This window comes from Equus caballus, chromosome 19 (assembly GCF_041296265.1).
Source record: "Equus caballus isolate H_3958 breed thoroughbred chromosome 19, TB-T2T, whole genome shotgun sequence".
Lineage (NCBI taxonomy): Eukaryota > Metazoa > Chordata > Mammalia > Perissodactyla > Equidae > Equus > Equus caballus.
The window spans coordinates 28,931,278-28,944,331 of record NC_091702.1 but is presented as its reverse complement, the minus strand read 5'-3'; the positions used below and the strand labels follow the sequence as shown (position 1 = coordinate 28,944,331).

General features: G+C 39.8%; 1 protein-coding gene across 20 annotated transcripts in view; it reads left to right on the top strand.

The window, feature by feature from the left end:
• Window positions 1–9,791, top strand: part of PEX5L (peroxisomal biogenesis factor 5 like) — a 213,101-nt gene extending 203,310 nt beyond the window's left edge. For all 20 annotated transcript variants that reach the window (XM_070243294.1, XM_005601825.4, XM_070243291.1 and 17 more), the window contains one exon: window positions 3,119–9,791. In XM_070243294.1, coding sequence (XP_070099395.1) covers window positions 3,119–3,323 — 205 coding nt within the window. In that variant the 3' untranslated portion in view covers window positions 3,324–9,791. The remainder of the gene's footprint in view (window positions 1–3,118) is intronic.
• The last annotated feature ends 3,263 nt before the right edge of the window (window positions 9,792–13,054 follow it).

Below are 13,054 nucleotides of genomic sequence, written 5' to 3'. Positions count from 1 at the left end.
GTCTCCTGTACAGGAACAAGGCAATTTTAGGGTTGCCAGATAAAATACAGAATGCCCAGTTCAATTTGAATTTCAGATAAACAGCAAATATATCTTTAGGATAAGCATCTCCCAAATATTCCGTGGGACACACTTACACAGTCAGCCCTCTCTATCTGCAGGTTCCATATACACAGATCCAACAGTTGCCAATCAAAAGGACTACAATGGTTACAACTGTGTGGAACACATACAGACTTTTTTTCTTGTTATTATTCCATAAACAATATGGTATAACAACTATTTACACAGTATTTACATTGTATTAGGTATTCTAAGTAACCTGAAGATGATTTAAATTATACAAGAGGATGTGCATAGGTTACATGCAGATACTACGCTGTTTTATGTAAGGGACTTGAGCATCCCATGGTATCCATGGGGGTCGTGGAACCAATCGCCTGTGAATATGGAGGGACAAGCTGTACTGAAGATTATTCACTGTTTATGTGAGATTCAGGTTTACCTGTGCATCCTATATTCCTATTTGCTAAATCTGCGCATCTTGATCAATTAGCTACTTGGGAACATCTCAGCTAAGCTTTCTGGGTCTTTTATTGTCATGCTCAGTATGGGAAATCTTGTGAAGGGATAAATATCTTGCACTTTTTCCTGAGAAAAAAGACCATCAAGGGAGACATAAACCTTAAATGAATTCTGAAAATAAGTTTAACTTGACATGTATGCGTACGCTTAGGGAATAACAACTCTCACTAGAGATGTGGCTGAGAAGAAAGCCAGGAGCTGGTACAAACACTTCCGTATCCACGAAAGTCTTGGGACCTCTCCCTCAAGAGCTGCAGGTGTCTGTGTGCGTAGCTATAACAGTGCTGTTTGTCATCTCATGTTTTCTATAACGAGTCAAAGGCAAGTCCTACCCTAGTCCTGCATACAGTTGAAATGAGAGGAAACTGTTGGCATGAAACTTTGCGTAGCTTAAAATGCTACCCCTTTGTCAGTAGGAGCTCCAGAGAAGAACTTAGAGCAAAGAATGTAACCATTTCAGAAGTGAGGACCCTTTTTTAATAAAAAAAGAAATCTCATCCCCTTTGATAATGATATGTGTAGTATTAGTATAATGACGGAAAGCTACTATAAAATAAAGAATGCATTTAAATGAATGTGCTTTTTGTTAATTGTGACATACACGAACAATTTAAACTTTTTCATACATGTATATGTGAAACATTTTAAAACTATTCCCACATATACTTGTACAATCTTCCGAGTCCCCCAAAAGGACTCTGAATTCCCAAGTTGGGGAACAAGGTTAGACTGTCTTCATGGGAAAAACCTCAAGTTACTTGACAAGGCTACCAAATTAGAGTATTCTTCTGTTACTCCCCATGTCCCTCAGAGACACTGCCACACACCTGGGGGCCAGGAGCAGCCTGTGCGGGAAGTGATTCCCAGATCTTCCTTCCCCAGTTCTTCTAGGTCTGGGATGATGAGAGGAAATGGAGTTACTGTCATTCAAGCTGCCGCTCTGTGACAAGGAAGCCAGAAAGGGCCTCCGTTCCTTCCCCATATGCCTCTGTTTATAAATCCTTCCTCTCTTCCTGGATTACAAGACATCCAGAAGAGGGGGTTATTAGAACACCCACTCCCTTCCGTTACCCAGGTCGTCACATACAGCGCAAACATTTCCGGATTGCCTTTTATTGCCAGGCAGACCTAACAACATAGATGAGCAAATGCCTGGATCATGTACATGGAATCAGAAATCTAGCCTCATTTTCTTTAAGGATTCTTACCAAATGCTTAAGAATGACTACCTTGCAGTATGAAAGGAAATCAAGTGTGTGAAAAGCTTTTAAGAAGAGGAAAGTAGATACAAATTAAGGCGGCATCCTTATTCGTAGCAAAGACCAGTTTGTCAGATACGTAATACATATTCAGGTGATGTGGGGTGCTGAAGAGGGCACAGGAGCCCGGGTGAACCAGAGGAGCTAGACGGCCTTGGGACAGCATCTCACCCAGCAGTTCACACACTGAGTTTGTTCTCAGGACCCCTGACACTTTTAACAGTTGTTGAGAACTTCAAAGCGCTTTTGTTTATGTGCGTTATAGCTATCAATTTTTACCATGTTAGAAATTCAACTGAGAAAACTTTAGACTTCATTTAAAAATAATAATAAACTAATTACATGTTAGCATAAGTTATAAATTTTATGAAAAATAATTATTTTCCAAAAGAAACAAATAAAAATGTTTAGTGAGAAGAGTGGCATTTTTTTTTATCACTTTTGCAAATTTCTTCAATATCCTGCTCAACAGAAGACAGACTCTTATCTCCTTCTGTACTCAATCTATCGAGATATCATAGATCATGTAATCACTGGAGAATTCCACTGTACACTTGTGAGAAAATGAGAGTGAAAAGGTAAAATAACATCTCAGTATAATTATAAAAATAATTTTGACCTCACTCATCCCCAGCGTTCCCCAGATCACTCTCTGACAACTACTGGTCCAACTTGATAAGAGCTTCCACATAAATCCATTCAACTGCCCCTCACAACGTGGTTTTAAAATGACTTCTATTCCCCCGGTTATCCAGTCAGGGAAACTGAGGCTCGAAGAGCATGAGAAATTTGCCTAAGGCTGAATAACTGAGACTCAAACCCAGATGCTCTGATAAAACTCAATTCAACCCCACTGCCTCTTGTCTTTCTGTCACTAATAGGAAAAGTTGAACCACTTTGTTTCCGAGTAGGGCCAGATTCTCCTCTTCAACTCTAGTTATATAAAACACATCTGCAAATGGATGAAATCTTCAAGTCGCTCCTGGAATAGGGGAAAATCAAATGCATTAATGAGTTAGCAAGGCTTTTACTATTACTCTTCCTCTCCCACATGGCATTCCTAACGTAAAATTTGCTTTCCTTCTTTCTTTCTGATTTCCCTATATTTAACAATGATTTTTCACAAAAGAATAATGAGGGAATCAGAATATTGTTCATCTGATGATCCAAAACACCACAGACAGGTGATTTAGAATTTTTATGCATTTTTTTCTTAAGTTTGCCAGCTCTGAAGTTTGTTGCATTTTAAAATGTCTGTTCTTCTACCCTCTTAGAGAAGCTGTCAGCAACTTCCTCACCGCCCTCAGTTTGCAAAGAAAGAGCAGGGATCAACAGCAAGTTCCTCATCCCGCCATCTCTGGGAATATCTGGGCTGCCCTCAGAATCGCACTTTCTCTGATGGACCAACCGGAACTCTTCCAGGCGGCTAACCTCGGTGACCTGGATGTCCTCCTCAGAGCTTTCAACTTGGATCCTTGAAGGAAAAGAAAAAAAATAATAATCTTTCATCTGAATAGTTGAGATACTGAGAAATGCAAAACTCTTTTATTATGAATTTCAAAAAGGATAAACCAGATGTTCAAAAGGCCATGGTGATAGAACCCAAGGGGATTCCTCCACACAATGCCCGGTCTCTGTCAGACCCAAAAGCACAAAATGTTGTCTGTAGAGTCAAGGTCGGGCTCGAAAGAAGAACTGAGAGACTCAAGACAAACCAAGACAAAGTAACTGTGTGTGAATACTCTTTTCACAAGCTGCAAGCAGATTGCAAAACGTGTTCTTTCGGGGTTTTGTCCCCACCTGCAACTGATGACACATCTAAGGAACTTGCTCGTGGGACCCCTGGAGAAAGCACTGCCTCAGATCAGGGAATTCTGACTATTTCTGAACTGTCCCCTGAAACTCCCCCTTTTACAAGATTGAACATAGTTTGGGCCGAGGTGCATGCACATATACTAACTCTTGACTAAAGAGAGGCATTGCTTTAAACCTGTTCCAATTTTAACTTCTACTGTAGCTCTTTGATTCCAGAGAGGGAGCTTTGCTGGCAAAAGCAGTTTTTGCACTAGAAATTTTTGCTGTTCCCAATCAACACTTTTCTGGGACTGTATATATGCACTTTACTATCTTATTTATGCCTTGCTGGAGTTTTGTTTTGTTGCTCCAATTTTTAACTTGGGGGTGAAAGCTTTGAGAACTCAGCCTTGTCAGATCAACGGACCAAATAAAAATTCCTGAAAATAGTTTTTCATAGTGTAGGGTTTTGAAGGAGTGTTTTTCTTAAAGCAGATAGGACACAGGGTGTAAATATGTCAAACACAGATGTTCTTATTCACAAGCTTTCTGGATCTGTATGAACTTAAGCAAGAGATGAGGTACTGTCTCTTCATGTATTCTCTCTAGGGAGAAAGTTTGATGATATCGTGATTTCTATGGAGTTAACATTAACTTGCTTAGATGTCATAGTTTACTTGCTTTCTAACTGCCCTGCACATCAATATTCCTTTTAAACTGTTGATATTTTAAATAGTATTTCTTAAGAGTGATAAATACATCTTTCCTAAAAATTATGTGTTTTCTTAGTTCCATAATAACCTGCACTGTTCACCCTTTTGCATTCTAAGTGATAAGAGATCAATATTTTCTAGCTGAATCTCACCGAATGTCGGTGGTTTAAAATGAAAGATGCATGCCCTTTTGGCTCTCATTTTGAACATTTATCATGTATCAGGAATTTTCTGTTGGCAGCAGGGTTTTATTTAATTGGTTACATTCCACTCAGTTCTTCAGAGTGTTTTGTGCCTGTTGGAGGCTTGGTGATTACTTGGAAAGACATCATTTTTTAAAGAATTGGAAAAATTGTTTGCAAAGTACTAATCAAAACATAATTTCACCAATGTCCAACTATATAATTGTCTTGGTAAGTTGTCCCAATCTTCTTCTTGTCTCCTTCCTCCCTCCACAATCTTCCCCAACGCAATCTGATCCCAACTTTTTCTTCATGTTCTTTAGTTAGTGACAGCTGGTTACATTCATGATTATAGTTACCAAGCAAAATAGCATTTGGGTCAAAACAGTTTAATTGGGGAGTTAGCTTTTCCTGGGGGGAAATGTGCACACATGCTGAGAAATCAAACTCTGGGTGCAGGTCGAAGTCCTCGCCTCTGTTACATTTGAAGTCCCTGGGGTAGGAAGGGGCCTCGAGTAAACGTGAAACCACAAGTCCTTGAGGCTTACGTATATTACAACCTATTCTAGTTTATAAAGATGCAGAGTTGAGGACACCGTGGTGGAGGTTTTGATATTCATCGTCAAACTCACTTGGGCAAGGTGATGCCCCTAGCGGGACAGCAGGAGGCAGAGGCGTTAAGGCATTCACCCACCATTGGGCAGTAGTGACAGCCCACTCTTGGCCTACTTCCCTGCAGGCTGAGAAGTGAAGTAAAGCTCAAGGATATTTTCAAGAATGGTATTCTTAGAATTTTAGAATTCTAGAAACTCTGTCTGGGAAGGACTCTTGGGGACAGCCTCCAACCCATGGTAGCTGCCTGCTTGAACATTCCCAAGAGAACAGCATCCATTCTCTGCATGTTCCTTCCTCCTGCCAATCCCTGTGCATTCACTGGCTGGCCAGCTGACTTGCATCCACCATAGTCCATTAAGAGCCTTCAAACAAAGGATTCAAAGCAAGCTTTTACAGGTGTCCTGTTCATGATGTCATTCTCTACTTTCAACTGTAACTGAATTTGCAGTAATAATGATAGGCTGTTTTCTTAGCCTTGCTGGCACTTCATACATGAGATCACTAATAACTGAAAGCCTGACAGTAGGGTAAATGTCGGATACCTTGATTTAATTTGGTTGTTGCTAACTGGTAGCAAATTTTGCTGCCCAAGCTTTATTTTGCTAGTGGAATACAATGTGACTTCAAACTCCAAAGAGTTGTGTCAGAGGAGAATAGACAATTTTCCATTCCCATCAGAATTGGGTAATTTGCAGAGCATTCGGTAGGACTTTCTCTGATATAATTCAGTGTCCATCCCAACCAGGATTTTCATAAGCTGTTGCCTGTCAGGAAGTGCAGAATTATTGCCCAAGACATTTTTTAATAAAATTAAGTAAAAACAGTTACTAAAAGGCAAATGAAAGTTTATAGAAATCAGAGCACCACCAAAAATTACGCAGCAAGATTTTGGAACAGTCTTTATTGTATGCATCTTTTTTTTTTTTAAGCATATACACATTTTTTTAAGGCAAAACTGTTTTCGGCAGTGAAATTGTCATTTAAATTACTCTTTCCATTTAAAAAGGTAGTGTTCTTGGTTTTCTTCGGAGGCACTCTGGGAAGGCTTCGAGTTCATTTTTCTTGTATTACTGAGTAATAGCCTAAGACCTCTTAGAGGATGGTACTATTTTACTAGAATGGCCACTCAGTTGCACAGATGTGACTTTCAAGGATCGATTTCACCAGCAGACTGGATGAAAATGCAGAGAAAACTGGTGACCGTTACTGAATTTCAAAACATTATGTCTAGTGGCCTATTTCCATGTGCTGCTGTACCCTTACAGTGAGGAGGAGGCAGAGGGACAGGGAAGAGGAGGAGTAAAACATCCACTTACTGGCCAATCATATGGAGTCGTCTTGCCTTTTGCTGTCTCCCAAGATCACTCCCCACGACTCCTTGAAAGAAAGGCTGATCTTGTCCACCAGAAAACTTTAATAGAAAACGATGAGCTGTGCTTTCTCAGCAAATCTGCATTTCAACTAGAATGGCAAATTCACGATACTTAACTGAGTTGGAATGTCCAGGACACAGTCACTCTCAGAGTTTTATGCCACTTCCCCTCATTCTTTTCTTTAAAGAGAACTATTACGTTGAATCTTGGGTCCCCGTATAGATACTCATACTAGATAAATCTTTCTAGTATATTCTTGCTATACATGCAAAACTTGAACACAGTTGTGGCTAGTCCCCTTAAGACAGGAGCTCCCAAACTCTATACCATCAGCTTTGTGATCTCCTTGGGAATATAGAGAGAGCAAGATGGTCATCTTGGCTGCCTTCCTCATTTGCCCTGAATCAGTTCCACAAGACTGGACTGTACTTTAAGTTGGTTGTTGTTGCTGTTGTTTTATACCTTGAAGTGCTTCTAAAAGCATTCTAGAAACAGGGTATTCTGAAGGCTTGATTCATGTGCCATCTTTTTGAGGCCTCCTATTTTAGAAATTATTACACATGCACACAACATGATTTCAACTTTGTAAAATGATTTCAAATTTATTCCCTCTCCAGATTTTACTGCACCCTTTCCCTCTCATCTCAGTATTTATAGAACTGGTTGAAATTAAACTGTTTTGAACTAAGAAGTAGATATATATATATATTTTTAAAAAGTGTTCGCAAATGAACTCTGGCATAGGTTTGTAAAAAGGCGATTTTTAAAAAGTAAAGCATATAACCTCAGGTACAAAAATAATGCATGCATTAGTACTTGCAAATCTGCCTACTCAAATATTAACCAAAGCATGCAAGATAACTTTACTGAATGTCAATTTACCCAGTGCATGATTAAGTCTCATAGGTTAGCTTATTTTTCCTTGCTTCTGAACAAGGAAGCATTTTCATGAACTTTGTGTTAGTTTTTCTATTTGCTTTTAATATCCTAGCCTTAAGATTGTTTTCATGCCATCCCACTGAACTTTACAGATATTCACACGTCTAGTTTATGCAGTATTGCAGCCAATGCCAAACTAATCATCTGAGGAACCCAGGTACTTAGACATCCAAACGATTTTTAAAAAACCAAGTGGAGGCACAACAGATCCAAAACTCAAACAAAATCCACGTGTCTGAATGCCACTGAACAACATCATGTTGATTGCCTCAGCACAGTTTTGGCTTCTAAATTCTGAAATAGTGCATTTCAAATTTTTTCTAAAAGTTTAGGAATAAATTAGAAATACTGACATTCTAAATAAAGTGGGGAGATTAATGTCAGGCGCATGAAAACCATCATAAGGCAAAGTGGTCCCAGGGCCTGAATTTCCACAAATAGCATGTAGAGTGTGAGTGTCACACCGTTATCCTCAACATGGTCCTATTTGTATGGTAGGTGAGCTTCTTGGGCCCACATCCCTTGAGAAATTGGATTTGGTCAATATGTCTAAAAATATTGATATTCAGGGGTGAGGAGGTGACCTCATGGTCACTCAGGACCAACTCCAAAGTCCTCTTACTGCCTTTTGCTGTAACCACTGCTTTAGGAAAAAATAAGGACAAGGAGAAATGGAGGGAGCAAAGCTCAGTAAGACAACAGCTTTGCCACCATTTCATACACCCCCACACGCATACATATGAGCTCAAAGACAGAATTCCCCAAAGTCACAGCAAAGGCGGTTGTGTGGAGGCATTAAACAGTTAAGAGGAGAAAAAATTAAAGTGTGAGGTTTAACAAAGTCTCATGTGGTATTTTGCCTTGAATAAAGTTTCCACTATGTGCAACCTCTGCAGAAATACCAAAATAACACACCCTAGAAACAAGTGCCCCAGTCTCAGAACTGTTTTCTCAGGACCTTCTCTGCAGGAGAAACTGAACTTGCAACGTTGAAGAGTTGCAGCAAAACCCTGACAGGCTCAGTGGGACACTTTTAGAAACCTGCACTCAAAATAATATTAAGAGGAACGAAAGGACACCGAGGCCATTCTTTGTTTAACAATGAAATGGAGGCAGGTTTTTTTCCTTGAATTTCTTGAAGAGGGAAATGGTGTGACACAAAAACGATTAACGGATGTACACGCTCAACTCGGTAGTTTGGCATTTTCACTGAGATATATAAAATTTTCACATAGATACTATGAAAGAATTGTGCCATGCAACAAATGTGTTCTTGATTGAATATGTTACCAGTAGTTAAAGGAAATACAGCAAATCTAAATTTTTACCAACTTCCTTTCGATTTCCCCCATATATCATCGAACCCAAACCCTCTTCAATGTTCATTACCCAAATTTATTTACCTTGATTGAAAAAAAAACTTGATTAATTTAGTAAACTTTTTACAAACTATAACAAGCATTTATTAACTATTTAGAAAAGACGTTTCTATATATTTTGTATATCTATGAATATTGCATATCTAGTCTAACCCAAAAATGTTGTTTTGAGACAAATTCTTCTGTGATGCTTCCTTATCACACTCAATAATGTTTAAAACCATGTGATTTCATTTTTAAGCTGAAATAGATAATGAAGACATTTACCTTTAAATGTTTATATTGAGTTTCTAAATTAAAACCAACCCAAATTAAATGACCTATAGTAAATTCATGGCAATGGGGGGGAGGGTATGAAAGTTATTGGCATACTAGGTGATAATGTATCTGTGTATTTAGTGAAATATGATGTATCATAGCACAACTCTGTTGGGTATTACAGCTTCATCTTGGTATTTCCCAGCATTGCTCTTTGAAATAAAATTACTACCATAAAAATAACCTCTTATCATATTGATGTGTTTAATTTACTCAGTTGGCTTATAATTTGCAAAGTACCAAGATTAAGGTAGTATTTTTGTACTATTACTGGAGGCATGCCTTCCTTTTTTCACATTATTAAATTGTATTTATATTTGTGCAATTTTAAATTATGTTTTCAAATAAACTTCGTGTGTGGCTTCAAGGTCTTTTCAGGAATCTTTCAAAATGGGCTTTGGGGATCAGAATTGCTTCAAATAGAATTCAATTTGTACTACTGGTTAAAAGGTCCTTTTATTGAATATGACTATGTATGATTTTGCATGAGTTATCTGGAAATCAGGAATGCATTTTTAGATATAAAACAAAACTTTAAAATCTTCCTCCTTTGTTAATTTTTTAAGACTAAAATATTATTTAACCTGAAATTGGATTTTGTGATTTTCTTTTTAGAATAAAAGTCTTAAAATTATTTCAGTTTTAGGGTCTGTTTTATTTTTTGGTCAGTCAATAGACATTTGAGCACCTACTGTGTGCAGGTACTGTTCTAGTGTGGGACAGTGGTAAGTAAATCAAATCAAACTTGCCCTTGAAGAGCTTGGGCTTGTGTGAGAGACCAACAAATACCTTAACAAATGAGAAGGTCATGCGTTGGGAAGTGCTGGAAGAACAGAATAAATAAGGTATTACGACTTGACTGGGGCCTCCTTCATCTATAGGTGGTCAGGAAACGTTTCTCTTAGGTGACCTTTGAGCCGAGATTTGAAGGACAAGAAGCCAGCCAAGTGGAGATGAGGACAAGCATTCCTGGCAGAGCCAACAGCTAGTGCAAGATGCCAAGACAAGAATGAGCCCAGTGTGAGTTCAAGGAGAAAGGAGCCCATGGTGGCAAGGGCTGTGAGCTGGGGAGACCCTAGGAGATGCCCTGGCAGGGCAGGAGATTGTCGGACACCTTCCTAGAGCAGGGTCAAGGGTGGATTTGCCCTCAAGCAGAGGAGGATTTGTCCCCAAGCAGAGAAGTGATGCCATTGAGACAGAAGTTTCTGTGTTTCCAAAATGTTTGCTAAGGAAAGTCCTTGCGTGGTCAGGTTGGTGATGGAGGGAACCACAGGCTTGGGTGAAGAGAGCTACACAGGGAGACTGGGGCATCCCCTTCTCCTTCTGCACTCTCCCCTTTTGATCGGAGGCAGCACTTAACCTTGGTGGGATAACACTTTCTCTTCTATAAAATCAAGCTGTACATCTTTCTTTCCTGCTTCACTGTGATTCTATATAAGGTAAAATTTCATCTACCCAGTGGTGACTTGTGGCTTCCCCCTTCCCCTTGCATAACACAAACCTTTTTTATATCTCCTACCCCACTTTTTAAATGTGAATTATATTAATTTCCTTAAATAGCTGCTTCACTCCATGGGTATATATAAAGCAGCCCAAGGTCTGAAGGTTCTTTACATTTCTTTACAAGTCTTCTTAAGGTAATACCTTAACTACCCAGCACTTTAGGGCTCACAAAGGACTTACATTTCTTTTTCCTAACTTATAGCTCACAATAAGGAATGCTGCCTGGTAATCATCTTAATGAATCAGAACTTTGGGAACTGATGGTTAATTTTAGTATTTTGCCCTGTGGAACTAAACTATTGATTCTCAGTAGGCCCCCTGCTCAGGTTTGCTCACCTGAGTGTACAAGGGCAGAGGCTAGGCAGCACTCCCTTCCCAGCCCAAGTTCTTTGAAAGGGAAACAGAAATGAAGCTCACGTTTACCGAAAGCTACCATGTGCCAGATTCCTAGATGGCACGTTTCTACTCTGCCATTTTAACCCAATGGACACCCAGGTCCTATGCCTTTGCCCAACAAATATTTGTATCCAGTTCATAATTAATATTACTGCAAATAATAAACATAATAACAGAAACTGTGCCAGATGAAAAAAAAGTCTTTTAGATTAAGAACAGAGTAAAGATCACACATAATACTAAAAATCGCAAAAACTGACCTGGGAAAAATTAGGCTTGAGAGAAATTAGCAAGATGATGGCTAATACTGCCCATAGTAAAATTTGCTATTGATTAAAAATTGACAAAAGAACAAAATCTTCTTGATAAAATTTACAGTTGCAAAATGTGACCTGGTAAAGCTAGACCCCGTTGGTAGCAAAAGGGAATTTGCAATGGCAAGAGTTCTAATAGGGACAATTTAAAGAGGACTGAAAACTAACTGATGACTCAGACTGTCAAAAATTTACAGAATTGATACCAATTAAACTAATTTCATTAAAACAGAAAGAAAAAAGTCAAAGCTGGGAAAGAGTTCAACTGGATATCTCATCACCTCTTGCCTGCAGCGGACCAGCAATTCTTCCCTCTCTCTCCTACGTCCTCAATATTTCATTTTCTATTTGGTCATCTTATTTCTTCTATTTAAAAACTAAAACTTCTCTTGGGGGCCGGCCCGGTGGCACAGCAGTTAAGTGCACACATTCTGCTTTGGCGGCCCAGGGTTCGCCAGTTCAGATCCCGGGTGCGGACATGGCACCGCTTGGCACACCATGCTGTGGCAGGCGTCCCACATATAAAGTAGACGAAGATGGGTACGGATGTTAGCTCAGGGCCAGTCTTCCTCAGCAAAAAAGGGGATGATTGGCAGCAGTTATCTCAGGGCTAATCTTCCTCAAAAAATAAAAAAAATAAATAAAAATAAAAACTAAAACTTATCTTGATCCCATCCCACTTCCCACCACCCACTTCTTTGCAAACCTCCCCGAAGAGTGGTCTGCATACCTCTTCTACAATTCTTCTCTTCCCAAACTCTTCCCCTGGAGATCACCCACGACCTCAAGTTGATCAATCTCACAGTCAAGTCATCTTACTTATCTACCACAGTTATTTGGCAGTTGATCACTCTCGCTTCCTCACAATGCTTTCTTTGCTTGGTTTCCACTTCCAGGCACCATTCTCTTGGTTTTCTTCCACCTTGATAGTCACTCCTTTCAGTCTCCTTTGCTGGCTCATCTTCCCCCTGACTTCGTATGTTGAAGGGGTTAGGCCCTGGTCCTCTTCTGTTTCATGTCTCCCTCCATTGGTGACAGTACCCAGTCCCATGGCTTTAAATACCATCTAGATACCAACAACTCCCAACTGTATATCTTCAGTCCAGACCTCTCTCTCAAGATCTAGAGTTGTATATCCAGCTTCCTACTCAACATCAACCATGTAGATCTAACAGGCATTTCAAATTCAACAGGATCCAAACTGGACTCCTGATCATCTTTCCTCATTACCAGCCCCCAACCCCACCAAGCCTTCCCTGTCTTGAGTGATTGCAACTACACTCTTCAGTTGCTCAGAACAAAAACTCTGGGATCAGCCTTAGCTATGCTCATTCCCTCACACCCCACATCCTGTCCATTAGGAAACCCTACTGGTCTTCCTTTCAAATGTATCCAGAATCTGACCATCTTTATTACCTCCACTGATACTACTCCATCCGAGCCCTCATCCTCTCTCACCTTGCTTAACACAGTCGTTTCTACTTCTATCCTTGCCCTGTTATCATCTAGCCGAACCAAAGAACTATCTTCCTGAAACTTTGGTCAGGTTGGGTCACTGCTCTGCTCAAGACCCTGTAACGGTTCCCCATCGCACTGTAGAGGCAAGCCCTTCCCATGGCCTCCCAGGCTCAGGCCATCTGGCCCCTCTCTGCGCTCCTCTCCCATTACTCTTCCCTTCACTCCC